Below are 22,662 nucleotides of genomic sequence, written 5' to 3' on the forward strand. Positions count from 1 at the left end.
TCCCCACAACCACTGGGAGTGAGACCAGATGGAGGTGCCAGTGACATCCACCCTGCCAGTGACGCAGAGTCTCGGGGCAGCACTGAAGTCGGTGTGAATACATCTGTTTACGACACCTTCGGGGCCGAGACAACCAAGAGGGCAATCGTATCAGCCCAGGTCGTTGCAGTGGGGCCAGTTCAACCCGGATCCAACAGAGGAAACTTGGGCTCTCACGAAGGGACCCCAGAGAGACAGCTGGTTTGAGATGGGGTTCAAATCTGAAGCTTGCTTCCAGCTGTATGGGCTAACGTCTGGAGCCGCGACCGGAGGACACAACTCTGGTGCAGTGGTTAGAGGCCGTAGAGCGTGAATGGCAACAACTCCGGTGGGGATTCAAGGAGGTGATCATGGCTATCCCGAGGATGGTTGTGCAGGCGCTGCAAGCGGAATAAGTGGAGCAGCAACCAGTCCCGGCCCCTCTTCTTCCCCCCCAGGTGCCACTGGCCGAACAAGCGCCACCGGTGCCTGGTACCCGCCCCAGCCGAGGTTCCTGTGCCCAGGCCAGCGAGCCCAAGAGGTCCTGTGCTTCATCGCCCAAAAGACCTGATCGAGGTGACATTCGATGGGAACCCGGAAGATCCTGTCCTATTTTGTGGTTCGAGTGATGAAATTTGTTGAAAGGAATGATGTATAGAAGGTATATGACACTGAAAAAGATTGCAAATATGAATAGTAATATGTCAAACAAATGCTGGAAATGTAAAAAAATGGAAGGCTCTTTTTATCATATGTCGTGGACATGTGACAAAGCAAAAATGTTTTGGACTGAGATACATGCAGAAATGGAAAAAATTGTGAAATGTAAGTTTAAAAAAGAACCGGAAATACTACTTTTGGGACTTAAAATGGAAGAAGTTAATATGGCAAAAATAACATTGATGTGGTATATGAATACAACTGCCAGAATGACATATGCTCAATGTTGGAAACAAGATATGGGAAGACACTACATGAGCAAGCTACAAGGTCAGTGATAAGGAGTACAGGCGCCAAGGGGAATGGACTTCAGGCCTGGCTGGTACACAGGTCAAGCGAGTGAACTGAAACCCATAAACCTAATGGCAGCGTAGCTGACATCCTGCCCGCCCAAAAATCCCCCTCCCGCCCATTCCGGGAGACCTCCTGGTTTGTCCGGGAGGGCACGGTGAAACTCCAGGAGTCTAGGGGCCCGAATATCCCCTACTGCCACCCATTCACAGTACAGGGGTCCAAAGTCCAACCAAATACAGGAGTTTGCCATATTTGATCTTAGAGTCCAGGATTGCAGAGATTTTAAAATGTTCCTCGCCCTCCACCAAGATAGGAGGTGGTACTGGTTTTGTGGGTCGCCAAGGACTCGCTCCCGGTGCGCGTTTCAGGAGGCTGAAATGAAACACAGAATGGATGTTTCTCAGGTTCTTAGGGAGCTCAAGTTCCACGACCACCTCATTTATTACACACTTCACTGGAAACGGGCCAATAAACTTCCAGCCGAGTTTGATGTTCTTTGTAGACACATACACCGAATCACCAGGCTGCAGAGCCCAACCCTCTGCCCTTTTCCTGTCAGCCTGAACTTTATATGCCTCTTTGGCTGCGTTAAGCGTCCTGATCAACACTAGGGGTGTGCAAAAAAAAAAAATTCGGTAAAATTCGGATTTGCGTTTATTGGACCCGAATTTTTTCGGGAAACCCGAAAAAATCGAATATCTATATCGGTAAAGCATAGATATCCGAAGATTTTCGGAAAACCCGAAAAATTCGGGTCCATTATAACGAATGGGGCCATTGAAGTCAATGGCAAAAATCCTCTTGAAACTTTGCTGGGGGCTGGGGGGGAGGGGGTTTGGGGTAGAGGCTCCAAACTTGGAGGGTGCTTACTGGAACCTCTCCCCAACATACCCACCAGGTTTCAAGAGGATTGGACCAGGGGGTCCAATTTTATGGGCCCCCAAACAGGTGCCTCCCAGATCAGCTTGCTGCAGTGTTTATTGCCGGTTTGCCGCCAAAAAGTTTAAAGAGCAAAAAGCCGTTTTTTGGCAATGCCAAAAAATCCCCAAAAAATCCCAATTTTTTTCGGGATTTTTTTTCGGCTTTCGGACAAGCACTCAGATTGCCATTTCGGGATCCCGAAAAGCCGAAAAAACCCGAAAAGCAATTTTTTGGGGTTTTTTCGGTTCGGGATTCTGAATGCACATCCCTAATCAACACAGGCCATGAGTTCTGAAGGTTTTGGCACCACCGAGCAGCATCTCCCGGCCCCAAATCTGCTCCGAGGAAAGGGAGAGGGGGACTATCATAACCATAGAGCGCCTTAAACGGGGACATCCCCATGGAAGAGTGGCAGGTGTTATTGTAACAGAATTCCGCCAGGGGGCAGTAAATTGACCCAATCATCTTGTTAGTAATTGGTGAAACAGCGCAAATATTGTTCCAATGTCTGATTCACCCGTTCTGTCTGTTAGTCTCTGGGTGATATGCGCTACTCATGGCTCGTTCCACTCCCATAAGTGTCAACAACTCTCCCAAAAAACGAGAAATGAATTGCATCCCTCTGTCAGAGATTATTTTGCTCGGGAGCGTGTGGAGGCGCACAATGTGGTGTAGGAATGCTTTCGCGAGAGCCTTGGCCATGGGCAAAGAAGTGAACGGGACAAAGTGAGCCTGTTTACTAAAGAGGTCAACAATAACCCAAATGACAGTCATAGTCTGACTCGGGGGTAGATCCATGATTAAATCCACGGAGATTACCTCCCATGGGCGAGTCGGAAGAGGTTTCAGTAACCCCGGCAATTTACCTGGCCAGGGTTTGCACATGACACAGATCTGGCAGGATTTCACAAATGATAAGTCTTTGCGCATGAATGGCCACCAAAATTGTCTCTGGAATAGGTGCAAGGATTTCACAAATCTGGAGTGCCTAGCCAGTTTAGATCCGTGTGCCACCACCAGAACCTCCCCACTCAGAGCTTTTGGGATGAAGAGTTTGGAGTCGCGGTACCAGCAACCATCCGCATTCTCCTCCCACCCCCCAGCAGTTTCCACCTCCATCCGATCACCATCAGAGAAGGCTGAGGCAAAACAGGCTGCCCATGCCGGCTCCCCCGGGGTGGCGAGAGGGGAGGAGCAGGGAGTGGAAACTTGATCCCGGGGGAGGCGGCTGCACGACTGTGTGTAAGTACCACCCCCCCCCTGAGTTGCGAAGGCGTGAACATGGAATCCAGGATAACTTCTCGTTGGCTGTCATATTGGGGGAGGCAGGAGAGGGCATCGGCCAGTGAGTTAGCTGCACCTGGGAAGTGGTGGAGCGTAAAGCAAAACTTAGAGAAAAAATCGGCCCACCGCAGCTGTTTGGCATTTAGGTTGTGAGGGGTTTTGAGCACTTCAAGGTTTTTATGATCAGTCCAGACCTCGAACAGCACATGGGCTCCCTCCAGCCAGTGTCTCCACATTGACAACGCTAACCGGATCGCCCCCACCTCCTTTATTTTCATCAGAGTGAGCCAATACGGGCTCTGACCATAGTTCTCACAATAAAGTAAAACCTTCTTGGAAGTGTGTGCTAAAATGATTGACTGTGGATCCTGACACAATTGTCTGTTCAGGAGACGTGGTAGGTATTGGAGGTCCCTGTGCTCCCTTCCAAGTCGATGGTGTGGGTTATTACTGAAGAACTTCTTGGGCTATGCTTATGCAATCCCCATCTACTAGATCAGGCCTGGAGCCACACCTGCAGACCTGTTTGGTTTTGCTGTTCATCGAGCTAGGTAGAAGAGGACCTACCAGGTGAGGGAAAGAAAACCATAAAACAATTCATGCTTCAACAGTGCAAACACTCTTAGCAGTGTTTTATCAGTAACAACACTTCACCCTTCATTTTTTCCTCCAGCTACCACTGGCAGCAGCACTTCCACACCTGAAGCAAGATGTCAACATGATGTCCTCTTGACCTGGACTGGAGACAGAGGCAAGAAGAAAAAAAAGGGGGGAGCCCCTTGCAAAACAGAATCCCTAAAGCAATGGTTCCCCGTTGCTGCGTGGGAAGACCAACCCTCCAGAGAGAACAGACCTTCCTATCATCATTGGGAAGACTCTGCAAACAAAACAAAGCTTCAGACAACTTTTACATGGTAAGAAATATATCCTTGTGTTGATTCCCTTGTCTGATTTTTCCTTTCAAACTGGAACATTTCTCCTGAGATGCAGTGACTCATTTCTCTTAAATTAAAAGTTCAACACCAAGGGGGAGAAATCCTCACCTTTTTGACACTTTTTGTTCATCCCCTAGTTATAGGCAAGGAGTCCCACAAGCAACTATTGAGTCACCAGCTGGTTCTCGAAGATTGCTATAGCAACCCTGCATAACACCAGGGGTGGGGTGGGATGCAATCTTCTTTTGCCATAGGAAAAGCAAGGTTGAACTGCCAAGGGACAACTTGAAGAAAACGAGGGGGAAAACTGCAAAGGTTTGAGAGCATGAATACTCTCATTTGCATTCAACATTTTCTACAATATTATTTTCTATTTGCTGTACATGTATAATGCTATGTTATCCACCATCTTTCCAGTTTCACAGTCCGGAACATTTTGGAGACCTTAATTTACCCTTGTGATATCTTTCAAAACTGGAAACAAAGAGCAAAACAACAACACACAAATGAATTTTAACCATCAGATTATACCCGGAGGTTTATCCTGAACAGTATTGCTTTTTCTTCAACTGCTTCATAAAAATTGGAGAGATGATCTGCTAATGTAAAAAGTAGAACACTTAATCTAAATTAGGATTCATTCTCCAGCCCCACTGGTGTACACTCAACCCCCTATGGACTTTTCAAAGCAAGACGTTGTCTCCATCTCCTGCTCCAGTCCACTGAGCCTTAGGAACAGCGCAGGGACAAAAGTGGGGGATTTGCAGGTGGGAGAGCAGAACTGCCAGAAAGGACCACCCCCGCTTCGAAAGACAGAAGTACTGTTGGAAGAACTACAGTGTTGGATTCATGCCACTGATACTTTCATCAATGCGTCTAGTGCTTTTAAAAGTAACATAATCTAGTGGTTGCTTTGTGATTGCAAATTCCTTAGACGACTGAGTAAATACTTCTTGCTGACTTAAGTGGAAACCCCCCCCCAAAACATTTTTAGTTGTGACTAAATATATTCACATTTTCATGGTGGATGTCTTTGCTGAGCTCATCATGAACACATTTACCAGAAATGAAAACAAACAAAAGCTTTACAAAAAGGTTCTCTTCCTTTTCACATGCATCGTGTAATCCAGCATTGGTGTTGCCCAGGGCAAGTGTTTGTGGACTCTCACCTAGAAAATCTCACAAGTCCATGATTGGGACCAGCTGCTGGGGGCAGTATTTGAGAAACATTGGGAGAGGCTTGGATGGATGCTGTCTGTTTTAGTAGCCTGAAGCCATCTTAAATTTAGGGCTCAGTAAGCTGCAGAGGATGGAAGCGAAGGGAAACTGCTTGAGCTAATAAACTGTCAGCTGAAGGAATGGTGGTGGGTGGCAGTGAGTGGAAAGAGGATGTTTGCTTAGGCTTGAAACAGAGATGGGCAGCCAGTGTGGCAGGGCTTAGCTGCATCTATTGCAGAACATTTCCCCAAACGGAGCCCTCTTCTCAGCTTGATCAGCAGATCAAAACCTTATTCTTAGTGCCAGGCTAAATAGGAAAATATCCAGTAACAATGAAGAAAATAATGCCCCTGAATATCTAGAACTTATATCTGCTTTGCCACTACATAATCACAGGTTGTTTCCATCATCTGGTACCAATGCACATCGCTTCCACGTGAGATAATGGCTTCCAAGGATGCTGGACTCAGTCAGATTACCAGTTCTGAGGTCTGAAAACACAGTAAAACTCCAGATTCTGCCAGGATTTGCCTGTAACTCACACATACACCCCTGGGTAACTCCAGGTTTTGCCCTGGCCTCCTCCCTAACAAGATTCTGGCTCTCCCAAAAAGGGCCAGTATTTCTTGAAACCCAAAACTGGCATCTTTAGTTTTTAATATTTTAGTTTGGCTTCCAGAATATCCAAGGCTAGCCTCCTCTCTGTGCATGAACAGCTTCTTTCATTTACAAGCAGGCAATGGTTCAAATTCTGAAAAATTGCAAGAGAGTGATGGAAGTGTCAGCTACACTGATGCAAGATGGAAGAGTCCAAGCCAGGGCCCCCACATGGGATGTTTCTCCTGCTGGCAACAGCTGGAGCTGGGGGGGGGGAGTGCTGGCTCCCCGGGAGTTCTCAGATAGGGAGAGCAGTGACAGATGCTAACAGCTGCCTTGTTGACGCAACCGGCCAACTGCGACCACCCACACCCTTTGAAGGCTGGAATGCACCCTCGAATTGGAGCTCCACCCTCCCCGGTGTTCATTTTGTGAACATGCAGTTACTGATGTATTTCTTTATCCCCTTTGCATCCCACTTGGCTCCACAGAGTACAACATGGCTCACACGGTTGTTTCCTCATTTTATCCTCAGATAAAGGAGGTTAGGCTGAAGGATAATAGGACTGGCCTAAGCTCGCTCAGTGACTTGTGGAGCTGACAGATTTAGACCCAGATTTCCCTGATCCAACATTTCAGTGCTTCCCTTACAGTAAAATGATTTATCGTATTTATTGCCTTTCAAAAATTGTCCAGTAACCTTCTTCCCCTTTAAAAATCCTGGTTTGTCTACCTCAGTACATCAAAGGAAGAGGTTATTCAACATTTTTCACCAAAACCAACACTCAGAATTTATAATCCTCTTTTAATAAAGAAAATGGACGATAATGTTCCGCTTCGGTTGAGTCCTTTCCTTATAAATTAGTTCAGTGGCTTTTAAACTGTATGTCGAGGAGCCCTGGGATGCCATGGAAAGTCATTAGGGACTCTTCAGTGAGAAGAACACTGCTAGCAGCCTCATTGCTAGTCTCTGCAATGCGCCGCCACAGTTGTTGGGTGTGTTCTAGGGTTGTGCTTGGAGAAGCAGCGACCCAGCACCTTGGGAATGTGTTTGAACCCAGGAAAAAGGAAGTAAATGGACAAATTGTGCCTTGGCAGATGAATTCTGCCTAGATCTGATTGACTTTCAACAGTGGCTCTTGGAAAACAATAAGCAACTGAAAGATGTCTCAGAATAGTCCCTCAAAACTGTGTTTGCTCTTTACCATTTTAAGGTATTTAGTAAAAGGGCTTTTGTAAAATGCATGGGTATCTTGCAAAGGCCTGTGAAGTGGTAGTGCTTGCTTGCAGAGGCGATATTCTGTCTTCATAAACTTATCCTGCACTAGACAATCAATCATTATGCCAGTGATCATTCAACCCAGGACCAACTCTATGCTAGAGATCAGTAAATATACAGAAAATACATCTTCATGTAAAGGTGAGGAAATAAATCTAATGACATTTACAATGGCTGCTGGAAAAAAAATGCCAAGTATCTTTTACTTCGTACTTGTAGCTTCATGGGCAGTATATCAAATAAGAAAACCCCCACATATAACCATTTGGACCCTCCCCTAGATGGATGGATTGGGGAAAAGGCAGTAGGAATCATACTGAACTGAAATATCCAGCCACCTGGCCTCTGGACATTCATTCAGATCCCTTTCCACATGCTTTCTTTTACAAACCTTTAGCAAAACAGCCCACTTTTCTTTTTCACATTCTTCAGAATCAGACTCCTGCTTTAATGGAAGATATTCAATGCTCCAGAAGAGCTTCAAGCATTCTTCAGTTCTGGAACATGACAATTTCTAGAGGTCCTTGCAAAATACACCACCACCCCCAACACTCACTCTCCTTAATTTCCTACCGAATAATTGTGCAAGGGCAAACATATGTTTGTGCTTTTGGGGGGATCATTGTAACCTTGCTCGCTCCAAGAACATGAGTTTCTAAGTTTACATGCTCCGTTAGCATTTACCACATTGTTCTATATTAACAATAGATCAACAGGACAACAAAACTATAATTTGGGGAAAAAATAAATATTTAACAGTGACCATTTATTTTTTGATTTTCTCATTTTACAAAAAAAGCAGGTATAAAAAATGAGCAAAGGTTTCAGAATTCCTTACCAGTTTTTGGATATGAACTGGCAATGAGTATAAATGAAACACACCCGTCAGCTTTGCTCCTAAGTCATTCATATTCAAGCTGTTTCCAGGTCTGGAATGCACAAGGTCTGCTGGAAAGTCACACTTTTTAATTTATAAGCACTTAAATTTTTTTTTCCGTGGTCAATACTATCTCCTATAATACATCAAGGAACATGACCCTATTAGGAACAGAGATCAAGCTCTTAGGTCTCCAGTATCTCAACACTGATTTCTGCATCTTAAGGCAGAACTACACATTACACTCAACATGTAGCTTCTACCAAAACCAGCACCCTTATCAAATCTCCCCTCCTTCCCCCTGGGGACACTTGTCCTATCTCCTGCTATCATGATATCATGTTTCCACACCGTCTGCAACCAATGAGGACTGGAGGCAGCGAAACAAACAATAGAATGACATCAGGATGCAGAGATAAGAGATCCTACGCATTATAACAGAAAGGAGAATCTGACACAGGGATGCTATTTTTGACACAGTCCCAAATAAAGTATAACAGGTAGTTCTGTGCTAAAACATTAAACACACACATATTATACCATCAAGAGGCAACCACTACATGGAGTTCCCCCCAAAAAACACTTCATCCCCTTCTTTTGATGACTCATCAAAGAAAGTAGGATATTTCTCCTCTTATTGATTCATCATAAAAGGGACAGCAAAGAAACACTGTGAGAGATGCTTCTGCACTACATTCACCCACCAAGGGATAACGTGACCTTTTAGCAAACCCTTGCCTGATGCTGTACAGTCAGAATTTGATCAGGAAACACAAAATCCAGTTTCCATTATTAGTAAGGGAATGCTGCCTGACCAGCTAAACAATTTAGACATTGACCTCAATTCCCCTCAGGTCAGGCCATAAAAAGGGGAGGCAGTAGTATCTTGTAATGATTCTCTGAAAATGCAAATTATCCTATGCAAACACTGTATTTGAGTCACTGAAATGCTTTGAGAGTACCAAATCCTCTTTTTACAAATAAAATTGCACCTGTATAATTATCCAATATTTAACAAAAAAAAAATCTGATATGCTTATTACACCATAGATATGAAAAAGCAAGAAGGCAAGCTGAGACACAGAGAGAGAGAGAGATGCTACCCACAGGGCAGTGATGGCATTTAGTTGTTTTGGTCTTTGTACCAGCATTTCCCACACCTATGGCAGAAGGGCACTTCCTGCTGGACTTAAACTGTTTTCCTGGCAGTTAAGACACGGACAATGGAGCCTACACCTCCAGCAGCAAGAGCCTGAAAACAAAAGGCAAGAAACAAGAAGATAAAGCAATTGCAGAATATTAATTCTAATATCAGCATAATTTATTGTTCCAACTGATACGACTGTCACAATAAAAATTATAACTATGGACTTCTAATGTGTCTCATGTGAAGCGAGCACCATTTCTCTATCAGGTGTGTGCAATGAGATTTTGACAGCATTTGTTTCTAAGGAAATGCAGCAGTAGATGCTTAAATGTGCACAGACCTCCCTTCATCTCTTATTTTTCAAGTATTCAAGATGTGATGATTGACAGCTGACTGTGTGAACCAAGTCATCTGAAACTTATTGCATGAGATGCAATATGTGGTGATGTAAAACTTTTATTTGAGGCATTAGATCTGCAGGGTTTTATTTCCACACATGTCATCACCTGATGTTGCAGTCTTAATAAAATGGCAGAGCAGGCATGAAGGAATCTGCCTTAAGTGAATATACCCGCTCCTACTTACAATTAACAAGAAGATGCATGGCATAACTAGCCTTATCTTCTAAAAAGATCTCTGATAATAGTATGGGCAGCCACTATGACCACATGCAGCAGAATGAGGAGGTAGAATCTTGATGTAATAAAATGAGCTGTAATTGGGAGAGTCACATATTTGTTCTTCCCCATGTAAAAACTCCTTGCAAATAAAAAATGAACACATGAAAAGTTCCGGGTTACCCCTCTGGATGCTGTACTAATTTCCCCCACACAGGGAATTACTAATACAGTATTAGGGAACTAGACCAGGCCTAAGTCAAAGTGTAGTTAGTTTTACTGTGCTTCCTTGATAACTATAAAGTCTCCAGTGGCTCATTCCATTAGTTGTCCTCTAGGACCTTTCCCATTCATGCATAGTTTTATTTTCTTCTCTCATATTCCACAATCAAGCTAAAGTGCATCAGCCTTTTTCATTCATTATTCTGTGCAGCTCTTTTAGACATCTTATTGCAGAGTTACTCCCACCCTTGTATGTGTGTGTGTGGGAGGAGGTCTTAAAATAGGTACATGGAAACCAAAAGCCTCTTTGACTGCTTTGAAGCAACACATTAACCAAAAAGCTGTATGAAGAATGATCAATTAGTCTGTTCAATGATCATTCTTTACAGATACCAGTCATGTGACTGAAGAGAGGTCAGGTTCTTATTTATTCCAGGTCTTGGTGAAAATCTAGTATCCCAGCCAATAATCAGTCAATATGACCTCTCAGAACTTTAAAATCACCCCAAACTTATCCTTGAACAGATGAAATGAATAAGAATCACGACAATACTACAACACAACAATACTACAATCACAATAATATAAGGTTATAAATAAAAAGCACACGTCATCCCTTCTCCTATCTAACCTGCATTTAAAAATAAAATGCAATTTCTAAAGTTCTTACCAAGCCTTTTTCAGAAAAGATAAGATAGTCTCACTACAACACAGATTTGAGAGATTTGGGGGGTGGGGGTTGCAGATATAGTTATGTGAGCCTCACATGGCTTTATTATTAAAGCATCTGAGCATTCCTTATCTTTATTCTTACCTTATCTAGGAAGTGGTGGGCTCTCCTTCTTTGGTGGTTTTTAGACAGAAGCTAGATGGCTGACAGCAATGCTGATTCTGTGAACTTAGGTAGTTCATGAGAGGGAGGGCAGGAAGGGTTGCATCAGTGCTTAGTCCTTGTGGCTCTTTCTTACACACCCAGGGAAATGCTGATCACCACTTTGGGGTCAGGAAGCAATTTTTCTCCAGGCCAATTTGGCCAGGAATCCTGGAGGGTTTTTTTGTCATCTTCTGGGTGTGAAACAGGGGTCACAGGTGTGTGTGTGAAGATCTTTGTGAATTTTCTGCATTGTTGGGGTTGGACTAGATAACCCTGGAGGTCCCTTCCAACTCTATGATTCTATGATTATCTAGCTGCTCATCTTGTAAAATCTAGCCTATTAGAGGTTTTTACTCAAAAACTAAAGAAATAATCTAGTTTACTCTGTTTAGATAAAGGGGAGTTTATAGGACCGAAGGACAATCTCTCTTCCTGCTCATGGTTGTGAACAAATAAAACCAGTTACCTCACGTATGATTATCTTTCCTCTTTCTCTTCCACCATTCCCCTCACTCTTCCTCTTCTACCCCTTTTGACCCTCCCCCTTTCCTCCCTTTTCCCACCTTACCTACCACTCCCTCTTCCCTTATCTTACAGTAAAATATCCTTAAGCGGGTCTAGCCAAATTAAAACTGTTAACATCTGAGCATTCCAAAGAATAATTGTTCTAAACTCTGTTTCATTTGTTCAAGGATTGATTCTGGATATAAAGCCACTGATTCCTATTTGTTCAAGGACTGATTCTGGGTATAAAGCCATTGATTCTTACTGCTATTTTTCTCAGGCTGTAAACTGGTAAGTTAGCTTGAACACTGAAACAATGCATGTTTACAGATTTACACAAAAACCTAAAGGCAGACTCCAAGGCCTACTGTGTGAAAACATCCTAAACAGTGGTTTAGAATTAAAATACACAATAATGTTATATCTTTCGCCTACACATTTTGCTGTTTCTTCTCCACCTACATGTGCTTTAAAATACAGAGAAGAGCAAAAAGATAAAGCAGCAGTAGCACTTAAAGGCATTAAGAAAATATTTTGGGAGATGCAATTATCAGACTAAAGCGGCTGTGCCTTGCTAACATACCTTTTCATGCCACTGCAGTAAGACAGCACTGCTGTTATCAGATGGGCTCTCAAAGCCCTTGTAGATGTATTTCATCAAGAGATCAACTCCATTCTTGTCCAAAGACTGTACAGCCTTTTCAATGTCATTGGCTTTGAAAGAGATGAGAACCTTCAGAACAATGCTTTCTGCACGATCCTAAGGACAAACGAAGAGTGTCACAAACAGGGAAGGAGTTGCAAAACCTAAAAAAAAAGCATCTCATTCTGGAGATTTAGACTGAAGTCCTCAGTTGTAAGTCTCATGGAACCCAATCATTCTTACTTCTGAAAGAACATGCACTCTGGATTGGGCTGCTGTACCTTTACAAAGGTAAAAGGTATTTGTAGAAATTCATTAAGCATCAAGTGACTAATCCGACATGCATCCATCTCGAGAGCAAAACCAGACTGGTTCTAATTTCAAAACCACAAAGACCTATTCCAATACTTGTGTTAGATATGGAAGTCAAGAGGATTAGTTAACCTGAAAGGTGGCAGTTTTCTAAACACCTAAGTTTTTTTTTTTAAGGGTTAATGCCTTTTGGTTTCTTGTTCACCAAGCCTTCCCCCCCCCCCCCCCCCCGTATTTGCAGGACCAAATTCTAGCTTAATTAACAAAATCTGTGCAACAAGTTTAGAATGAATAGGCTTTAAAATGAATCTATTGCCACAAACTCTTTATTTAAAAAGCAAACAATTGCAAGGGATTTCTGCTTTTACATTCTATTCATTGTGTTTGTTTGTTCCAAACACAACTTTAAACATTAAGGCCTCTTCAAACATTAAGGCCAGCCTTTTCAACTTGTAACCCTCCAGAAGAGAGCCAGTATGGTACAGAGTATCTTGTGATACCCAAATTCAAATTCTTACTCTGCAGTAAGACTCACTAGGCCACTTACTCTCTCAAGCTAACCTACCTCATAAAGTTGTTGAAAAGATAAAATGGAAGGAGCATCTTTTGATAAGATGTTATAATTGATTAACAGTGTAATATCAAAATGCATATTATAATATGTTGTGGACAAAATTAGTCCTGTACAAAAACATTTTCAAACACACATCTACTGTATACAGAGGAATTATAATTGTCTAACACAGAGGTGTCAAACTCATTTGTTATGAGGGCCGGATCTGACATAAATGTGACTTTGTCGGGCTGGCCCATGTGTGGCATAAAACAAAATGCCAGGTACCGGAGATATAAGCTGCATAAAGGACAGCAGCTCATAGCTCCAAGTTGGTGTGTCCATGGGCTGGAAGGGGGTGTAGAGGAAACCCCACATGGATGGAATGGAGAGCCAGCAGTGCAGCACTGGGTAGATGCTCCCACACTACTTGACTGCTGCAGACTATGTTATTCCGCCATGCTGAAGCCACAATAGAAGCCACTCCCCTTCCTGAGCAGTCTTCTGTCCCCGCCTTTGTACATGTTGCTCGTGGGCCGAATAAGAGCCCTGAATGGGTCGGTTCTGGCCCCCGGGCCTTATGCTTGACATCCCTGGTCTAATGTAAAAATATTCATAATACACATTCTGAGTAAAGCCTTGTCTCAAAAAGCATTTGACTTATCCCAAAACAGAAATTATATGCCCCCGCCACCCAACTGCCGCACTGGAAAAGCTAATTTCTAAAAAGTCCTTGGGGGAAAGTCCTCCCACAGGCCTTCACATCTCTACTAACAGAGCAAAATTCGAGTCCAGTGGCAAGGCACAGCACCTCCATGATTTATTTATTTTTTAGCACCTCCATGATTGAGAGACGAATGGAGCATAACAAAAGGATCTCAGTTAATTACGCTTAGCATTCCACAATTAAGAAGGGTACATTTACACATTAATCTTCAATTCTGATATATTTATTTGCTTCACTGTGTCCCCCCCCCAAATTAAATCCAAACAAATGGTGACCATATCAACTAAGCTTGTTATTCCTATTTGGTCCTTGCATCTGTAAAACATCTTCATTATGTTGTATGCTAATTTGCTGCCCACCCTCTACCTATACGCATGGACCGGTAACTTCCATTTCAATGTATATGAAGAAGTGTGCATCCACATGAAAGCTTATACCTTGAATAAAACTGTGTTAGTCTGGACTCGAATTTTGTTCTGTTGCTTCAGACCAACACAGCTACCCACCTGAATCTCTACTAGCAGTTAGCAAAAACCATGTTTTAAACCAATAATAAAGCAAACATATGGTCTAATGTCAATGAAGAGCATAAAACCTCATTCCATTTTCAGAAATCAAATGTTCACAAAACTGCTCTGAAAAAAATTGTGTGCATATTTACTATAATTAATTCCACATTTCGTAGCTTTATAATGGAACTGGTTTATGAACATGATTTAAATGATAATTTTAGAATCTTCTTTTTGCTTTTAATAAGTGGCCACATTCCCAGTTCAAGCACAGTATTAAAAACTTGCTATCTCTTGGGAGTACTTGTTTTTAGAATTACTGCTGAGATGTTACAATTCAGCAGAGCTTTCTTTAGATGTAATCAAGAAAAAGAAAACATTCATCGCATATTTCTCCAGTTACCTCACCTTTACCGCTTGACTCTTGGTGTTGATTGGAGGATTCTTCAAAGCTGCCTGTAAAGCAGCTGTCATGTTCCCTGTAAATAAATGGTTAAGGAAAACAAAATCTTGACGGACATTAGAATTCATAAGACAATGCTTAATTTATCTGCTGCATTACAACCCTTACAATGGCAACTTAAGTTATCCCCATGGAACAGTATCTTAGGTAAGTCCTCTTAGTGAAAACATAGGCTGCAATGAAATTTGAACTGGGGCTTTCTGGTTCACATTGTTTTGCCAGTCTTAACCATTATGCTATGCAGGGCTGGAGCAGTACTCTTAGTGGGCCCAACAGTCAAAGCTGAATTAAAGCTATTACTAAAAGCAATGAGGTGGGTACTATGAGACAACTCAATTAAGTTCACAAAGGTACAACTATGCAGATAGTACTGTACCCTAAAGTAGAAGCTAAATTCTGGTAGCTGATAAACACCACACCTTACAATATTCCTGAATTAAAAACCCATTTACAGGGAAGAACTGGAACACAGGAATGGAAAAATATTGCCACCATGGTTTATGTCTGCTTGAACTTATGAGATTTCTACAAATATACTTTGCTTGGATGCTTAAACTGCATTTGCATGCGTTTATTTATGTCCTACTTTTCTCCCTACAGCTGGGACTCGGAGCGGCTCAGAACAGTTTTTTCCCTTCCTTCATGCTCTCACAACAAACCTGTGAGGTAGGCTAGGCTGAGGGTTTGCGATGGGCCCGAGGTCACCTAGCAAGCTTCCAAGGTAGAACTGGTGATTTGAACCCTGGTCACCCAGGATCCTAGACGGCCACTCTAACCGCTACACCACACTATCTCTCCTATGATATCCAAGTGCACTCATAAAAAATTATGAGCAATTTTAGTGATCCTGATCAGCTCTGATAAGCAATCAACATTATGTTAAAGATATAGAAAACACAGATATCCTATTAACAGTGGAGCAGTATCTCAATTAACTTCCAGTTCTGCTTTAGGAATGGGAATTCCCCCTTCCCTATTTTTGTTCTGATTCATTCCAGAAGCCCTTTGAAATGCATCACAATAGCAGGGCATTTCCTCCATAAAGACTTTCTGAACTAAAAGCCCAATCCTATGCATTACTATGGTTACTCAGAAATAAACCCCATTATGTTAAATAGCTCTTTCTTCCAAACTTCTGCCTAGGATTGCACCATAACATTGATAATATAGGGAGTGGGTCATGCCATCACTAACTAGATGCACCCGTTTCCATAAAAGGAAAGCCTTTGTAGAATTAATGTACTTCCTCTACTGCTTCAGTCTGACAGGAGGAAGTCTGACGGCTTCTGTTTCATTACAGCCAGCTTCAAATGCTTGCTTTACATCTGTGCAATCAAATCAGGATAAAGACAGACATAAATATTGATGTACAAAACTGCCCTTGTAGGAGGTTCAGGTATGGATATTCACTCCTTGCATATAAAGCATTTTAAAATGTTTCCTCTTCAGATCCTGTTGGAGTTTGTTACAAGGCAAGTTCTTTAATGGAAAAAGAAAAACTGGCAGCTTTATCTTCTCATTTTACCCACAGTTTTTAACTTACTAACTTTCTTGTTTGTCACCACTACATGAATTATAGAAGAGTATCACAATGCAACAGATTTTGGAGATTAAGAAAAAAAGATCCAAGGACTACACAGTGTTTTCAAGATTACCTGCTGAAGCAAGATGAATAGGTCATTACAGCAACAGCTGCAGCAACCCTGAAACCCTTTCATATTCAATAGTTCCTAACAGAATTACTAAGGACCACATACCTTATATTCTCAACACCATAATTATAATTAATAAGTAAACAACCATAGTCCAGTAGGCAAGTACTGTGACACACAGCACCTCTCCACACTCCTGAGGCTTAGTGAAGTACCAGGCAAATAGCTTTCCTGGAAACCCTCACTCCTTGCGCCTTACAATGGCCTCTCAATACTCCATTGTAAGAACAAAGTGTAAGCAGGGTTCATATGAGCGGAAACAATGCTCATTAATATTCAGTAGAAAAGAGCAAGACTCCAGTAGCACCTTAAAGACTAACAAAATACGTGGCAGGGTAGAAGCTTTCATGAGTCACATCTCACTTCTTCAGATAATATTCAAATGAATATTCAGTTCAAATTTCAGCTCAGTCTTGGACTACAAAGCATCTATCCACAACTCCCACCTGCAAAAAACCCCACCTGTTTATGAGAATGTACCAGGTTATAAAGCATTTTGCAGCCATGCATCCCGCTCTTGGAGCAGTGAGCCTGCTCCTACTGGCAGCAATAATGCCTAGGATTTTTTTTTTTACAGGCTAATTTTACACATATCAGCTTGACAGCAAATAGGTGCCTGACAGCAGCCATCAGCTAAACATACAATCAGGCTGTAAAGGCTGCAATCTTATACAAGCCTCCAAGAGAGGAGAAACAGCCATAACTAACAGCAAAAAGCATAAGCAAAAGCACAACTAACAACAAAAAGCAAAAGCGTTATGGGAGAGTATTCAAAATGCTTTGTGTAACCTGTTCCGTCTGACGCACATAACCCCTTACAGCAACCATGAAAGGCAGGGCAGTATTACTCTCACCTGGAGGAGGGGGAAATAATAGTTAATTGAAGACCCTTACTGAGTATGTGGCAAAATATACAAAGGGAAGCCTAATTCCATATATATATACATAATGTTATTTAGTGGCTGCGATCACACACACTAAATAATACACTTTCAATGCGCTTTCCAACTGGATTTTGCCAGTTCACACAGTAAAATCCAGTTGGGAAAGCACATTGAAAGTGGACTGAAAGTGCGTCATTTAGTGCATCGTGATAGCAGCCTAATAGTCCGCCTTTCCCGCCGTGACTCAAGGCGGATTACATATTGCAAAGCAAGCACAATCAACGGAATGTGGCCATCCAACGAACAACGGGATAGGGGGTATCTGAAGAAGTGAGCAACAGGGGCTACAGGTTACCATCATTCCCACTGGGGAGGTGGTGATCTCGGGCCCCGGTCAAGGCCCCGAATGATGCACCGCTCTCGGTGGTCCTTGACGGAGAAGAAGTCACAGGGCCGGGCCAGCGTCAGGTGAAACGAAGGAGCGACTCCTCACGGGGGCGGGGGCGGGGGCCGCAGGACCGGCGTCTCTGAGAGGGGCAGGAGGGAGGAAAGCGAGACTACCCAGCCCCTGAAAAGCGCGCAAGCCGCTGCCAGGGAAGGCATCCCGCGTCCACACTCTGAAGGGGCGCCGGAGTCGCGCCCCGGTCGGTCTCTCTCTCTCTCTGCAAAGGGAAACGCCGGTGGCGGAAGGATATTGCCTTATACACGAGTCCACCTCGCCCTCGTCGGGACCGACTTGGCCGTCGCCGCCGTCCTCCTCGTCCACGAACTTGTTCTCGTCGTACTCGTCCACGTCCACCCGGCGGAAGCGCGCGGAGGAGACCGTGTGCTTCGCCATCACCGCGCCTCAGTGCAGTTCAGACGCCCTGCCTGTCAAAGAAAGGAAACGGTCGCCAACACCCACACTCTGGCCTCAAGGAAGGACGGAAAGAAGCAGCAGCTGAGTCGTGGGGGCGGAGGGTAGCCTGTGTCGCCACTGCACATGCGCGGGAAGACTGAGGCCGTTGCGGGAGTCCTTCCCCCTCTTTTTTTTTTTTGCGCGCGCGACAAGCCGTTGCTCGGTTTCTCCTTATGCGTTTTAACAAAAAAAAAAAACTATATGCACGGAGAGTACACGTCACGCCTTTTCTACTGCTCCATAGGTAGAAACGAATTTTAGCATTCACTTTTTGAAAGGACTGCTCCACAAAGTAATTGTAAAAAGCATTTATTCCTGTCCCTTTGCGCATGCTTAAAGTAGCCGTTGGCCCCTCGACGCCTGTCCCCGCCCATGAGCTAGCGACTGGCGGTAAAGCTGGCTGGGATTGGTCGAAGTCTGGGCGAAACACCGCGATCCTTACACGGCGGTATGGAAGCGTTAAAAACGGGCTGCAAGAGTAGCCTTCCATGTTTACTGAGGGCGGAAGTGCACGGCTGCTAAGGAGCGAATGGGCTGATAGGCTGGAGTGGAGTCGGTCGCTGGGGCGTGGAATGGGCTTCTTCGAGATGGTTAACTGCGTGTTCCGCACTCTCTTTCAATGGGAGAGCTCAGTTGCCTTAAGACGTGTCACATATTGCTTGCTTCTAGATCTGCCTGGGAAGGCGAGAGGAGTCCAATGACCAAGCCAGTTTTATTCTGGGTATAAGCTTTCGTGTGCATGATCGCTGCACGAACCGAGCATGCACACGAAAGCTTATACCCAGAATAAAACTTTGTTGGACTTAAATGTGCCACTGGACTCAAACTTTGCTGCTTCAGACCGAGAGGTGGAATTTGCCCCTAGAACTCCAAGGCCACCACCCTGGGGCTCAGAGAGGCGGGGGGACATTTCGCGCCCCTCCCCCCCCTTGCCGCTGCCATTCAGCTCCTGCCAACCTAGCAGTTCGAAAGCAAGAAATTGCAAGTAGATAAATAGGTACCACTTCGGTGGGAAGGTAACAGCATTCCGTGCGCCTTGGTGTTTAGTCATGCTGGCCACATGACTTCGGACAGCGCTGGCTCGTCGGCTTTGAAATGGAGATGAGCACCGTAACCCTAGAGTCGGACTCGACTGGCTTTCGAGCAAGGGAACCTTTACCTTTTAACAAGACCTGGGGAAGCCTTAGCCATCACACGTGAGAGGTGGAATTTGCTCCAAGGCCACCACTCATGAATATCAATTCATGAGGATCTGTGCTTTGGAATCATGTTTTTGCGCTGTTGTGGTGCCACGAATCTGGATGTGTGATTTTTGTGGTGCCCCTTGTAGACTAACACATGACCTACAATATGATGGTGGTTTTATTTCGTTTCAATGTAAAAATTATATGAAGTTCATGAGGATCCATTTAGATCCGACTTTTACCCAGACCCCCTAAAAAGCAATGCAATAGGACTAGGATTACAAAAATCTGAAACAAAGCATAAAGTAGATCAAGGTGGTCAGCAGTGTTGGTCTGGAGCAGCAGAACAAATTCAGAGTCCAGCGGCACCTTTAAGACCAACACAGGTATGAGCTTTTGTGTGCACCCACGGTTTTTCAAATACATTGGAAGGAAGGTAAGGTTCAAACTTGTAGACTGGCTGAACAGCAGAATCGGCTCATACCTTGAATAAAACTTTGTTGGTCTTAAAAGTTGCCACTGGACACTAAATTTGTTCTAAACCATAAAGTCATTGTATGTTATACAATGCAGAAAATGGTATTATAGAAGTAAAAAGCAATGCAGTTACAGCAGGTAATACATACTATACACAGGGATAGTCCACAGTCCCATTTTTTTTAAATGAAAGCTGCTTCATGAACTATTCTGTTACACTATTGTTCTTGATAAAAATGTTCTTCTGAACAACTGTTTTGCATTAGAGTTACCCGGTGTGGGTTGGGAAATACCCGGAGATGGGAGGGGGTGGAGCCTGAGGAGGGGAGGGGCTTCAGTGGAGTATGCCATAGAGTCCACCTTCCAAAGCAGCCATTTTCTCCAGGTAAACTGATTTCTGTTGCCTGGAGACAGGAGATCTTCAGCCACCTCCTGGAGGTTGGCAATCCTAGTTCTGCATAATTTGTGGAATGAGAATGGCAAGCCTAAATATTGCTATGGCCAACAGGAAGAAGTTCAACAAGTGAACTTTCTCTGCTCCCTAAATTCCACCCTTCCCAGGCACTGCCCCCCAGTCCCCAGGGCTCCCTGAACCAAGACTGTCAATGCTGTGTAGAGAAAACTAGCTTCTTGTGCATGGATTTAACACACGAAGTCAAGAAATAACTCCACAGTTTTTTGGGGAGGTTACTGTCAGTGTCTTGTGTAGCTTTGTTTGCTCCTCATTGTATTAGTAAGGTAAAGGTTCCCTTGCTCGAAAGCCAGTCGAATCTGACTCTAGGGTTGCGGTGCTCATCTCCGTTTCAAAGCCGAAGAGCCAGCGCTGTCCGAAGACGTTTCCGTGGTGATGTGGCCGGCATGACTAACCACCAAGGCGCACGGAATGCTGTTACCTTCCCACTGAAGTGGTACCTATTTATCTACTTGCAATTTCTTGCTTTCGAACTGCTAGGTTGGCAGGACATTGTATTAGTAATAGCTTATAATTGATTGTTAACTGGTTTTTATTTTGTCAGTGCAACAGAGGGAGATAAATTTTAAGCAACTTGCTTCCCTTATGTTTGCAGAGAGATCCACAATGAGTTTTAAAAAGATATTTATAGGCTCCTCTGAGCAGTGTCTTGAGGTCATTCCAAAACCCACCCCCATTGCTAGAAAAGTAGGTAAGCACAGTGCCTAGGCTCCTCTGAGCAGTGTCTTGGGGTCATTGCTAGAAAAGTAGGTAAGCACAGTGCTGAAAAATGCCTTCTTCTCTCTTTATCTGCAACAGAAGTTGACTTCCTACCTTGAGTCAGTTTACCTGGGAATGCATGGCATGAAGAAGGCCCCAGGTTCAATTTCCAGTTAAATTAATCAGGTAGGAAGTGATGTGAAAGACCTCAGCCTGAGACCCTGGAGAACTGCTGCCAGTCTGAGTAGACAGTACTGACTTTGATGGACCAAGGGTCTGATTCAGTATAAGGCCGCTTCATGTGTTCATGTGACTTTGGGACTAGACCTTTAGGGTTGTCAGGTCCCCCCTGGCCACCCACGGGGAATGAGGGATAGGATTACCAGATGTTGGCTGGGATACTCCTGGAGATTTGGGGCATGGAGATGACAGGGACCTCAGTAGGGAACAATCCCACAGAGTCCACCCTCTAAACTTTAGGGTGTAAAGCATCCATTTTCTCCATGGGAACTGATCTCTGTAGTCTGGACATGAGCTGTAAATATGGGGGATCCCCAGATCCCACCTGGAGGCTGGCATCCCTATGTCCTCTACATGGGACTATCCTTCAAGGCAATTCAAAAACTTCAGTTGTTTCAAAAGGGATGGACCATAACATGGCCAGTTATTGTAATGCCTTGTAGAGATCGGTGGTGCAGCTTCCATTGGAATACTATGTACAGTTCTGATTACTGTATCTCAAAAAAACATATTGCAGAGCTGGAAGAAGTGCAACCAATATGATTATGGTTGGAAGATTTAATCTCTGCTATGAGTAGGTGCTTTTCACTTCAGAGAAAGACTAAGAGGACACAACAGAAGTTTATAAAATTATGCAGTTGATGAAGAAAGTAGATAGAACTTTTTCTTCCTTTCCCAAAATACTAGAACCTAGGGGCACCCATAGTTCCAGAACCTAGGAGCAACCAATAGATTCAGGACAGACATAAGGAAATACTTCTTCAGTCAATGGGTAATTAAATTGTAGGATTTATGGCCAGTGGATAGTGTATTGGCCACAAGCACATATGTGGATTAGACAGATCCACAGAGGATCAATCCATCAATGACTATTAGCTATGGTGAGTAAAGGGAACATCCACATCCAGAGGCAGTAAGCCTCTGAAACCCAGGAGGTAACAGCAGGGGCTGGCCTTTGCCTCTATTGCTTGCTTTTTGGGCCTTTAAGGCTGCTAGTTGGCCATTTTTTGTAACAGGATGTTGCTGGATGAGATGGAGCCCTCAGGGCACTTCTTACGTTCTTAACTGTTATGTGGGGTGGTCTCCTCTTATTGAGAAAATAAATATTGGTTTGTGGCTGGTGGGGTGTCCAATGGTCATATCGTAGTCCTATGGCTGTCCGATGGCTGAGTTAATCCAATATTTATAAGTAAAACGAGTATATCTAGCTTAGCAACAGTTGTCTGAGAGGGACATAACTTTCATTGGAGGGGAAGCTGCTGCCAGTCCATTATGACAGAAGCGTGGCAACACTGACACTATCTAAGCATGGGAAGAAGCCTCACTCTCAGGGCGTCACCTCAGAAGATCTAAAGCCTTAGCAGCACTGGGAAAGTGGCATG

General features: G+C 43.8%; 1 protein-coding gene across 1 annotated transcript; it reads right to left on the minus strand.

The window, feature by feature from the left end:
• Positions 1-8,011: 8,011 nt before the first annotated feature.
• Positions 8,012-18,259, minus strand: ARPC5 (actin related protein 2/3 complex subunit 5). Its single transcript, XM_015419649.1, has 4 exons — positions 18,006-18,259; positions 14,660-14,732; positions 12,091-12,267; positions 8,012-9,395 (listed from the first exon to the last, which is right to left on the minus strand). The coding sequence occupies exons 1-4, from the start codon at positions 18,146-18,148 to the stop codon at positions 9,333-9,335; spliced, it is 456 nt and encodes a 151-aa protein (XP_015275135.1). The 5' UTR covers positions 18,149-18,259; the 3' UTR covers positions 8,012-9,332.
• Positions 18,260-22,662: the final 4,403 nt, after the last annotated feature.

This window comes from Gekko japonicus, unplaced genomic scaffold, assembly GCF_001447785.1.
Source record: "Gekko japonicus isolate JY-2015 unplaced genomic scaffold, Gekko_japonicus_V1.1 scaffold1248, whole genome shotgun sequence".
In the NCBI taxonomy this organism is placed as follows: Eukaryota; Metazoa; Chordata; class Lepidosauria; order Squamata; family Gekkonidae; genus Gekko; species Gekko japonicus.

Bases quoted from the DNA above. Each gene is read 5' to 3' on its own strand.
- ARPC5 (XM_015419649.1), bottom strand. From the start codon at position 18,148: ATGGCGAAGCACACGGTCTCCTCCGCGCGCTTCCGCCGGGTGGACGTG. The intron at 14,733-18,005 runs ATATCCTTCCGC...CCATTTATTTAC, and splicing joins GTGGACTCGTGTATAAGGCA to AGGGAACATGACAGCTGCTT. The intron at 12,268-14,659 runs GTGAGGTAACTG...GTTTGTCCTTAG, and splicing joins CCAAGAGTCAAGCGGTAAAG to GATCGTGCAGAAAGCATTGT.